The sequence below is a fragment of the Cyprinodon variegatus genome, unplaced genomic scaffold, assembly GCF_000732505.1.
Source record: "Cyprinodon variegatus isolate N-32 unplaced genomic scaffold, C_variegatus-1.0 Scaffold945, whole genome shotgun sequence".
Classification (NCBI taxonomy): domain Eukaryota; kingdom Metazoa; phylum Chordata; class Actinopteri; order Cyprinodontiformes; family Cyprinodontidae; genus Cyprinodon; species Cyprinodon variegatus.
The window spans coordinates 174564-186383 of NW_015151398.1; the positions used below are offsets into that span (position 1 = coordinate 174564).

Here is an 11820-nt window from a genome sequence, read left to right on the forward strand (position 1 = left end):
ATGCATTGTGAGCTGTTAATTGTTAAACCCTGCAATTTTATTGTACAGTTTGAGCTTCAGTTGCGTGCAACTATTGAAAATATTGCCCGGCTTTAGATGTGCCTTTGGTTCAACACAACGAAAGGTCATTAGATGATTGAGATGACTGGAGGAACTGACTGCATCCTGAGGAGGTAACTAGGCTATTTGATTCAGGTGTGTTGGACCAAAGATGGATCTAAACGTTGCAGGATACCGGCCCTCAGGAACTGGTTTGCCCACCCCTGCTTTAATAGAAGCATGAAACAATAAACTAAAGCTAAATGCGTTGTTTAATTAACGAGGCTCGATTCTTAATCCGGGTTTAGTGACTGACCTTGGATCTGCCTGCATGAGTGAGCTCAGACTTTCAATTGAATAACAATACATTCAAACTTGTGGGCGTAGTCTGGCATTGCATAAAGTTTGAGTGGTTTGATTAACATAGCAGGCTTATTTGAAATTAAAAGGGGAGTTAGTTAACCCAAAGGAACTGTATAACAGAGCTGTTTATTTTTCCTGTCGCCTCCCTCACAGTGCTCATTCCTGCCCAAGTTCTCCATTCACATAGAGACGAAATATGAGGACAACAAAGGAAGCAACGACAATGTAAGTACAACAGGTGTTTCCCCAAGTCACCTGCTCCCTGCTCGTATTAGTTTGTTTTTTATTTTTGCATCAACAGTTTCACATTTCAGGAACAGGCTTCCTCTCCTGTTTTCCACTGCAGATGGCCTGAAGGCTGATAGGGCCCCGATAGTCTGGATGCTGCACAGACCATATTTGTCCATTTAGGCAAATTTGTGATGCTGTGTTTGGTCTCAAATTGACATAACCCCTTCAGTCATTAGTGATGGAAATGTGCTCCATTAATCTTTCCCTAGCAGCGTTCGGCATTTTACCAACTGGGATGTACACACATCAGCTAATGCATAATGCTTTTTAAAAAACAAACATCTGCAATATGTGAGACCCCTCTTTAGTGGTTCAAGATTCCTGTCCCCATCATCGCTGCCTGATAAAAACATAGCATTATGTGTGTGCTTCATTCCACCGTGGACTCCGGCTCCGCTGCATGTAGTGTCACCCTGCGGACCCAGTGAGTTAATTAACCGTGCTCCTGTTCGATTCTTTCATCTTAATGCAGCGTTTTTGCCTGGTCTCTGGTCTCTTCTTGGGGAAAAAAGGCGTAGAAGGAAATGAAATGAGGTGGCAGATAGAATAGAGGATGAAGAACCTCTGCAGTGCTGCAGGAGGGAAATTCTCCTGACTGAAGTGATGATTTACAGGCCGCCTTATTAAAACGCCCAGTACACATGAGCTTTGAGTCGGCCAGGTACTGCTCCACTTGTTGGATAGTTAATTTAATTTGGGCTGTTGGACCACTCACTCTACACACTCCGGTTCAGAGGGACATTAGTCATCAGGAGAGAGTGCCAGCGCCTGGACACTGAGGAATGAGCGGCTCCTGCGCAACAAACAAATAGCTTTAAGTGCGTTGCATCACGCCGGGTGCACAGAGGATTCATTTGAAATTCTCTCCATGAGTTATTTCAACAAGCTGGCGTTTGGGGTTGGATGTATCGAGTGTCCTATTGACATGTCCAAATGGTTTACATGTCCTCTTAAAGCCGGAGGGGAGCCAAACGGGGAAGGAGCTTTAAATCTGTCGAGATGGTTTTAGATTGACGTGTTTTTGCTTTGACGTGACAGAGTGATGGATCAAAGGCTGTTGAAATGAAATTCTAAAACCAGAAGCTGCCACGGGCAATTCAGTTTGCAGATAAAAAAACAGAGAGATGTGGAGATATGCGCTCGCATTGGATCCTCTGTTCAAGACGCTCTACATCTTTCTAGATGCGAGTAGAAATGCAGAAATCCATGTTTGCATTTAGACACTCATTAATTCAGTCACACTACCGGTAATAATACAGCAGCAGCGCTTTGATTGGGTTAGTGAAACATTTACTGTATAAACTAAAATTATTATGGTTCTGGATTCTTAAATTACCTATTTGTACTCATTTGTCTTTTATTTTGCTATTTTCCCACTTGGTTTGAGTTCTTGTTTAAAAGCAAAAACAAAAAACTGAAAGAAAATTTTGATCAGAGAAAGAACGAAGGCCAGTAGTGTTACATCTAAAGACCAAAAATGTTATTATGCATAAGAAGTGATTAAAGATGCCAAGATATTGTGATTTTAATGAAGAATATGCTTTAAACACACACAGGATTATAAAACATGGTAAAAAAACAACAAAAAACAAAGATGTTGGTTGCTGTTTGGGTGTTTTCAGATTAGCCATTTGATTCAGGTGTCTAATAGTTACAGGAGACTACTCTTCTAGGATTAGAGTTTGAAACCTCTGGTCTAAGGAATGGTTTAAGGGTGCCAGAGGGTTTTGTTAAAGACAGCAGCAGACTGTTGTTGCCATATCTATGCTCAGATCCTCCTCTCATTCCTATGGAGCACAGCTTACCAACCTGGGTTCTTGGATCTCCGAACCTATTGGGTATTACCTCAGACAGGGACCCAGTGAGATCCACCTGGCTGGGCGAAGAGAAGTCGTTGACCTGCTAAATGTCTTCTTCCCGAAGCCGAATAATTTTTCATCAAACGGGTCAGTTGTATTAACAGCCCGGATACAACCCTACCTGATCGAATCTCCGGTTCACGACAACCTTCTGTTCTCATACAACTGCACCTGGAAGTTGGTCAATAAATAATTTAGCAACTGAAAAGTTACAAGGATGTTGTTTTATTAAATTTTTGGCCAAAAGAAACCTAATAAGACCTTCAGTTCTTATTGTGTAACCCAACATCAGCTCTTCTTTACACCTTCGAAGAACCCGATATAAAACAAGACTCAAATATCCAATGTCCACTGAGGGAGAGGCTTTCCAAATGTACGTACTGTAGGTAGGGGAGCAGACAACTCATGTTACAGATGGTAGATGAAAGTCTCTGAGTCCTGAGCAAAAGCTGTGCAAAGAGGGCCTATAACTATTAGAATATTGCTTAAGCAAGTTGAATATTGATCAACAGAAGGAGACCGGCCGTCACAAAAACCATCGGGGAGGAAGAACAATCACTTTAAAGCCACATTTTTACCACTAAGAGAGCAGAGAGCGAGTTGCTGCCGAGGGTCACACGCCTTTCCCTCAGCAAGGTCCAGAGAAAGGGTCAGTGACCCAGGCAGAAAGAGAGCAATAAGATCCAGCTTGGTGGAAGTACGGAAATGGTTTGTCCACAAAACGCCACTAGATAAACTTTAATTTTATCACCTGGTGTAGCGTTTGTCATCGGACCTGAAATGCCCGTTGAGTCCAGGAGGCAGCTGATGTGTACGAGTCAGTATGATAAACAGGTCTTTAAAGCAGCTGTTTGTTTTTAGTGTGTTTCTAAGGGTCTACATGTGGAAATTCCTTACATTTGTTTTAGTTTATCCGACCTGATTTCAATGTGATCCATTTCTCAAAGCTAAGAAATAAAAACATTCATGTTTTTTATTGTATGATCAACCTCATTGCTTGTGGTCAGGAAACAATAGCAACAAAATAACAAGAAAAATGTACAATCTGGTGCTTAAAGAAGCCATTAATGTGTGAGATATTTTAACAGAGTGCAGTTTTTATTTACATTCATGTTTCCCTAAATCTCCCTTCAGCAGTTTCTTTTTTTTTTCCCTCTTTCTTGGGTCTTCTCTAGAATAAATCTTTAAGCAAATTACATCTGAAAAATCTTGCTGGATTTACTCATGTGTAGATCAATTATTCTGAGCCTTTCCCTTTAATCAGTAAGAGGTTTATTTACCCTTTTATGTTTATATAAACAGCCTGCAAAGTTTAATGTTTTTAATAGCTTTAGTTTTGTGTATTACGAGTATACTAAGCAGTAAATATACAATTACAAATACTAATAGGAAGAAAAGTAGAAGGTTTTCAGCATTTGCAGAATCAGATGACTGAACATATGACAGTAAATGAATTCAGCGATCTATTAGGTGCAATAAGCTACTTAAAAAGTGAGCTTTGAGCGCCTCCTAATGGCTGCACAGACCATATGCTTCTGTTGGGTCTTCTTTCCAAGACTCTAAAGTGATGTTGCACATTTCAGTGTGACATTAAGAATTTCTAGTCTAGTCTAAATAGAAAAAAAGACGTTAAATTTATCGTAACAAAGACCTCTGTTGATTTTCAGATCTTTGATACAGAGCTGAAGGACCAGGAGAGGGAGGTGTGCTTCGTCGACATCGCCTACGATGAAATCCCCGAGCGCTACTATAAAGAGTCTGAGGTGAGCCTGTGTAGGAGTGTGTGTAGATCCCCATGAGTATGAAGATGTTACACAATCAGTAGTGAAACCTTGTGATGAAACGCCTCTTTGTATGGATTACTTTTTCTGTTGTAAAGGTTAAATGAAAAGGTTCTTCTGTCTCTACTAGAATGGAAACCTTTTCTTAGTTTTAGGATGATCACTGATATGATCCTCTACTTTAGATATCCACTGCAGACACCCTCAAGTCTGATTAAGGATTAATTTTTAACTTATAATAAGTAGTTACACATTTCTTGGGAATAATGGCAGTTTAAACCGATTTCTTCTTATTCCTCTGCAGGACTTGCGATATTTCCAGTCAGAAAAGACAAAGCGGGGTGTACTGCAGGAAGGCTGGAGGGACACACAGGACCCCATCATGTGCTCCTACAAACTGGTCACAGTCAAGTTTGAAGTGTGGGGTCTGCAGACACGAGTGGAGCAGTTTGTACACAAGGTAAGGGGAGAAATGATGAAATCCATCTCCTTTGTCCTGTTTGTGCCCAAACTGATGAATTAATGAAGAAAACAAAATCACAAATTAAATAATAAAAATAAATAATGATAATAATAATAGTAATTTTTTTTGCACACGGCAACCGTTATCTGTTTTTAGTTGCAAAAGCCATGAGAGGAGGCCATTTTTGTGTCAGTAGGTAACTATAGATCAGAGACCACTAAAATCTCATGTGGTGTTCCCCAAGGATCAATCTTAGGGCCCCTTTTATTCAATATCTACAAGCTTCATTAAACTGGAATCTTAAAATAAAACAACATAAATAACCATAACTTTGCAGACGACACACAGCTGTACATTAAAATGTCACAATGTGACTTAACCCATTTAAGCTCTAGGTAAATGCACGGAATAATTCATGAATTTGACAAAATTTTCTTTAGTTAAAATAAGACAAAACTGAAGTAATGTTTTTTTTTTTTTTTAATTAAGGAAGAGTGTTCTAAATTTAACACACAGCTTCAGTTAATTCAGCTCGAAACAAACAATCAGGCTCTAAATCTGGGTGCATTGATGGATTCAGACCTGAACCTTCAGAGACTCATAAAGGCAGTAACAAAGTCATCCTTCTATCACCTAAAGAAAATCACAAGGATTAAAAGGACTAATGTTTCAGTAGGACCTTGAAAATCTAATATATTCATTGTTCGAAGAATTGATCAGATGCACATGATCCAGAATGCTGCTGCTAGCATCCTCACTAAAACTAAAAAAGTAGAGCATATCAGCCTAGTTCTAAAGTCCTTCCTCTGGCTCTGTGTATCTCAGAGTATAGACCTTTAAATGCTTCTGTCAGTCTATAAATCACTGAATGGCTTTGCTGCAAAATACATAACAGACTTGTTGTTAGTGGATCAAGTCATCTCTGCAATCCCAGAACCAAACGTGAAGAAGCAGCTGTAAAGAAAAGCTCTGTGTTTACACCTATAAGCTTTTTCTCCCCGATTCTTTCCTCAAAATAGATCACTCGGGACAAACTCTTTAAATAACCCTTCATAATGTATACGTCTTAAATAACCATGAGACATGACAACAGATTTCTGACGGAAATTTTAATCTTTGAATCACAGTTAAAGATGCATTTTACAACTCCGCTATCACACCCTGAAACATCCTCACATCATTCCATCATACACATTTATAAATGAGGAGACATCCATGGCTCCATCTATATCAAAACAACGCCTTGTTCTTAGATCAAATCAGTCTGAATGCCCCATGAGAGAAATATTGCTGTCAAACGTAATCCAGTGTCTGTATGCTTTCATTTCATTCCCAAACCTCTGTTCTCTGTGAGAATGATAACTATATATCCTGACAGAGGAGCTGTCCTAATTAGATAAACTGATTGGGAAGACATTAGTTTAGACACTTAACAGGCAGGTTGCTTTAAATTGCTTTAAATTAAGATTAAAAATGTATTGGTTTAAAGCAGGTTTTGACTGAGATCTTTACATTATTAGTTTAGTTTCCAGTCCAACTTTTGTTCTGATTTCTAAAAATTGTTTTCTCTTTCTTAAAAAAAAAAAAAGTTTTAATAATTGTCTAATTTTAATGACTCACTTTCATTCTCTGTAATTATGTTGTTTTACCTGTGTCACGCTGTATTTTTTCTCATGTACAGCACTTTTAATTGCCTTGGAATCATTCTCTGCTAAATTTTATTTGGCCTGTTATTTTTTACTTTTTTTTTTATTTTTTTTACCTCATTTACAGAGTTTTATCTAAAGGTTTTTGTTAAAGTAGACATTTCTATAACCTATGATATATTTTTCCTCCACAGCTATGTTCCAATAGAAAGAGCATATGGTAGTTTTCACAAAAATAAACTTGAAAAAGTTCTTCATTAACATTTAGCTGTTTCCTTGGATGACACTTCCTTCTATTTTTCCACCATGAGCTTTCTGACTGGAAACAGTGAAGAAAACATATGTTGGAGGATTAAAATGTCGTATTACTTTCAGAGTATAGAGAAGCGTTTGACCTTTTTTTTTTCTTGTGTTTTAGGTGGTCAGAGACGTGCTGCTGCTCGGACACAGGCAGGCATTTGCTTGGGTTGACGAGTGGATAGGTAACATCTGCAAGCATTATGTTTTTTTTTGTGTTTGATCAGTTTCCTCTAAGCTTGTTATTGTTGACGCATGGACATCCATCCCAACTGCATTTAATCTTTTTAAAAACAGCATGATCCTCCTCTCACTACTAACCCACCAATGCTAAACACTTTTCCCACTCTTCTTATAGAAATAGTCTAATCCAATTAAATCAAATTCTGTGAAACAAAAAGTAATTGTTTTTTTTAATACACTTCACTTTCAGATTGTCTCTGAAAGCTTAGTAAACATGATTCCTGTTTGGTTTGGAGCTTTAAAAAAAACAGAAATATGTTCAGACTGCTGGAGCCAGTGACACATTAATGCTGGCTCTGTCTGCTTCCCCGGCTGCACAACAGAAACCCTTGTGTGCGCCTCTCAAGTAGCTGCAGCAGATTTACTCATTCTCAGCTGTTAAGGTTTTTCCAAAGCTGTGGCACAAACAACAAAACAATCCTGTTATCTTTACGCTGAAAGCTATGCTGCCTCTCTCCATAATAACCACTAACATCAGCACTCCCTCCTCCCTGAAACCTGGATGCTTCCTAATCCTCCTAAAGTATCTTTCCCTCGTGAAATGCGTTTTGTTTTTTCTTCACTGTGGAAACCTGAACCTTTCACATTTTTCTTGCCAGTGATTCAACCTCTTCTTGTTTATCCCCTAATCTTGAATCAAACCCAAAGCTCCTCCATCTTTCCCTCCTCTCTGGGCTTGGACTTGTCTTTCCTGCACAATCTTTGGGTCTTTGGCAGCTCACACTTTACCCTCTACGCCTCTAACTACACCAAATCTTCTAAATGCCAGCAAATCCTTCCTTTCACTTAACTGTCTGTGAGCTGGAAAGCATTGATGGAAGAGTAACAACATTTTGACCTTCATTGCACCCCTGCCTCCCCCACCTTTTTACAGATATGACTTTTGATGACGTGCGGGATTACGAGAGAAAAATGCATGAGAAAACCAACATTAAAGTTTGCAATGAGCAGGAAGAGCTTTCAACAACAAACGCATCTTCACTGGATGACATACAGATCCATGAAAAAGCAAGCGTATGTGACTTTTCTTTTGCTTTTCTCCATTTCCCCTCCTTTGTCTTCTAATTTTACAGGCTTTGATTTGCAAATGAGGTGTAAGGGCTTCATATCATGTTACAACCAGGGTTAAAAATGTGACATTTGACGGCTCTGATAGTAGTTATTAAAAAACATGATTGGTTACAGCAGATTGTGAGCATAGGAAACACATATAACTTCTTTTATTTTGAAGGAGTGGTTTGTAGGAGGTGTTTCCTATGCCGCAGAACCCAAACAGCATTTCAGTCAGGCCTGAAACCCCCATTTTGGAAACGAACAGACATGCTACCAAATAGTTTAAGAAAAATGAACATTTACAGTATTAAGGCTTCCTTTTTATCCTGATTATCATGATATTTGTTTTGCATATACATGTTAACTAACATGTTAGAATTACTTTGTTGTATTACAGAACAGGCCAAATTACAAGGCAACAGGACTTTCACTCAGTTTTTCTCAGTTTGTGTACTTTATTATATTCCCAGTGGATAATAAACTTAAATAAATTGTTGCTAAGAACAGAAAAAAAAAAGAGCTAGAAAATATCTTAATGTCTATCAGTGTTATACACATGTTGTGAAACTGTAGACATGCCATTTTAGTACCTTTTAAAGTAGAAAAAAGCCAGATTTACATAAACATGTTGAAAAGGAGAAAAGGCATTTCCATTCTCTGTCAGCTGGAGGAAAAGCCTCAGCATTAAGTTTTAAATCCCCATTGTTTTGTTAACATTCTTTTTATTGCAAGTTGCGGTTATATTGAAAACAAAATGTTGTTTTTCATGATTTTAGAAGATCAAATTTATTTTTAAGCCTATTCTTTTATGATTTTTGTTTTTCATTATTTTTCTCAAAATTTTCTGAGCATCCTCTGGCACCCCCTGGTGGCTTCCCCTGTAGGTTGCACCCTCCACTTTAAAAAGAACTACGGCTACTTTAACATAAAGTTTAATCAAGTTGGAACTTTTCACCCTGATGAGAAGCCTTAAAGGCAACTTTAAATTATATTTCCTGGTAATGTGGGTAGGAAACAATCATTTGTTTGTTTAAAAAATTTAGAGCTGTGGGTTTTAAAGCTTTCTTTGTGTAATTTGAACTTATCCAGTAGCTCTTAATGCCCACAGCTCATAAATCAAAAGATGTTTTTTCTTTAGCAACTATTTGACAGTCATTTTTATATGGACTTTAACTTTAAGTTTTCATTTTTAACTGTTTAAACACAAAAGCAGGTGCCGTCTTATTTTCCTCAAATGTTGTTTGTGTGAAAAATATAGGAAAATAATCTATGACCAGCGTTTAGGGTTCCATTTCTGTATGATTAATGTTGAATATTTGTAATATTTAGATTTAGTAAATACTATCTACTCACCACTGTGCTTTAATTTGCACATATATTGATCCATACCGCCATTTTGGTTTCTCCATGTGCATTGCACTCTTTACCCTAGGAATTTATAAAGAAGCCGATGCACTTAACCATGGTGTATCACTTTATTTTACTAGTTAGGTTATTATGTTGAAATATGAAGGTAAATATTATACATTTAACTGAATATAACAGTCAATTATTTTCCTGAGATTTTAAAACCATATTCCATTTCAACTTATTGATGCTAATCCCTATTCAGGCCATATGACCCAAGTAAATATAGCAGATTGTATAGAATCATTTTAGCTTATTTAAATAGATCTGGATTATTACTGATGGATATATTCTGTTAGGGTCATATGAACAAATCTTTAGATTACATATAGATTGTTGATCATTTGCTGTCAAAGCAGGTTTGAATCTAATAGTAGGTGTGAATTATTTTATCGTCCACCAACTGACTGCATCTTTTTTTGGTTCAAAATGACCAAAACTGCATAACACCAACACTTCAAAAGGGCAAACAACCAGTATCTAGCGTCCCCTTCCGTCAAAAATAACAAAAAATACCATTTATGGTTGGAGATATGTGTTTGAATGTCAACACATGAACCCAGGAGAAAGGCTAATCGATGCATTGTCTCTTATGAATCTCTTTCCAGACATGACGATGGATGAGGTGAGAGAGTTTGAGCGCTATATCCAGGAGGCCACCAACCAGAAGATTGGGGTGTTTCCCCCATCGATCTCCATAAGCGAGACGCCCCTGTCCTCCTGCGCTCTAACCGGCCCCGCCAGCGCTCCTTCAACCCCAATGTGCACGGATGCTCCAGAATCCCTGTCCGTTCCCAAAGACCGGCCTCGCAAAAAGTCTGCCCCCGAAACACTGACCCTTCCGGAGCCCCCTTCCAGCGAGGTGGCACAGAGCTCTGATCTGAACCAGTTACCCATTTCCAACCATATCCAGTCATCCACTCCGCCTTCCGACTCTGATCTCGCTGAAACATGCGAGCAGTAGAACAGAGGAATGTCTTCCCCTAACCCCTGTTTAATCCTTATCTTCTCTACCCTGTGTCTTATGAGCCCAGTGAGGCTACTCTTGCCTCCAAGCACCAGTGCCCTAACACTCGACTAATTTAGCCATATCCAACAATTCACCATAATCTTTAAACACACCAATCACTCTAGAAGTCTTCATTATTGCCATCCAGGCAGCTGTTGGCTCACTCCCCCGATGGGGGCGGAGTGCCAGTCAAGCGAGCCAGATGTCAGATCTTTTCTAACAAACACATTTAGTGTCGATGGAAAGCGAAGGTTTTTTTTTTTTTTTGCTCAGCGGCAGTTCTTTGTGTGAATAAATTCTTTTCATCGTGTCCAGAGTTATGTCTTCTTAAATCAAACCAGATGGCCACGAATTATTGCATTTTTGACATAGTTGCCTTGACATCACAGCCAGTGGAGATTCCGTTCTGATAGTCGGTTCAAAATCATTTTATCAGTTACTAATTAGCATCAAAAGGTAAATTCTAATAAAAATTCAAACTGGAACAGCACAGTAGAAGTAGAACCTCACTGAAGAGGCCGTCTACGTATTTTATGATAGATCCACTGAAGTGTTCCTGTAGCTGGTCAGATTGTACTCATTATCTGTTTAAACGCTGAAAATGCAAAATCTGTACAATCACAAAATAAAAAAAAAACACCTCAGGTCTCCTATAAACTCACCCGGATCTCTCTCCAGGGGCAGGATGCTGTTGTACCCAACCCACCCTGCTTTATAGCCAAACCTTCCTTTTATACCTCCAGAAATGTTATGATACGAAACATAGTACGCAGCAAAGCAGACTTCTTCAATCTGGGAATGTTTACACATCTTAGAGCTTTTAAATGAAGCCGCATCTGCAGCTTGACGCTCACAAAGCTTACTTAGTTCAAGTCCGTCACCCCATCCTCTATATCCTACAGAAAATTAATAAGAGATCAATATCAGAAGAATTACACGGATGTTTCCGGAAGCTAATGGATATCAAATGATATAAAAGATCCACCTAAATGAAATCATTTTTTTACTTTTTGGGGGGAAACGTGATTACGGTTGAGCTTTGAGTCCCAGGCGGACTCTTGTGCACAGTGCAGATGAAAAGTAGATGCTAACGTTTGGAAAGAAGGGCACATGTGTCAAGCTGACTTGAGTATGTGCTTCATAGATGCACAATGTGTGAAGTAACGTCCAGCCAGGACTGTGGAAGCAAAGCCGACGCTTTTAGGAGAATCAGAAACATCCTTTACTGTAGGCAAATATTAATGGAAGGCTGTCAACTAACTTTAAAGGAGGAACTAATACAGTAGATTTAGTCGACCAATCAGTATATTCTTCTATGGAGACCAATATTATTCAAAGACGGGGGTTTTTATATGCTGCATGGAACGTT

At 38.6% G+C, this 11820-nt stretch overlaps 1 protein-coding gene across 1 annotated transcript in view; it reads left to right on the forward strand.

Annotated features, from left to right (window-relative positions):
• Positions 1 to 11227, forward strand: part of pitpnc1 (phosphatidylinositol transfer protein, cytoplasmic 1) — a 58280-nt gene extending 47053 nt beyond the window's left edge. Inside the window, exons 5-9 of the mRNA XM_015398617.1 lie at positions 556 to 627; positions 4220 to 4315; positions 4638 to 4793; positions 6861 to 6924; positions 10051 to 11227. Of these exons, the coding sequence (XP_015254103.1) occupies positions 556 to 627; positions 4220 to 4315; positions 4638 to 4793; positions 6861 to 6924; positions 10051 to 10406 (744 nt within the window). The 3' untranslated portion in view covers positions 10407 to 11227. The remainder of the gene's footprint in view (positions 1 to 555; positions 628 to 4219; positions 4316 to 4637; positions 4794 to 6860; positions 6925 to 10050) is intronic.
• Positions 11228 to 11820: the final 593 nt, after the last annotated feature.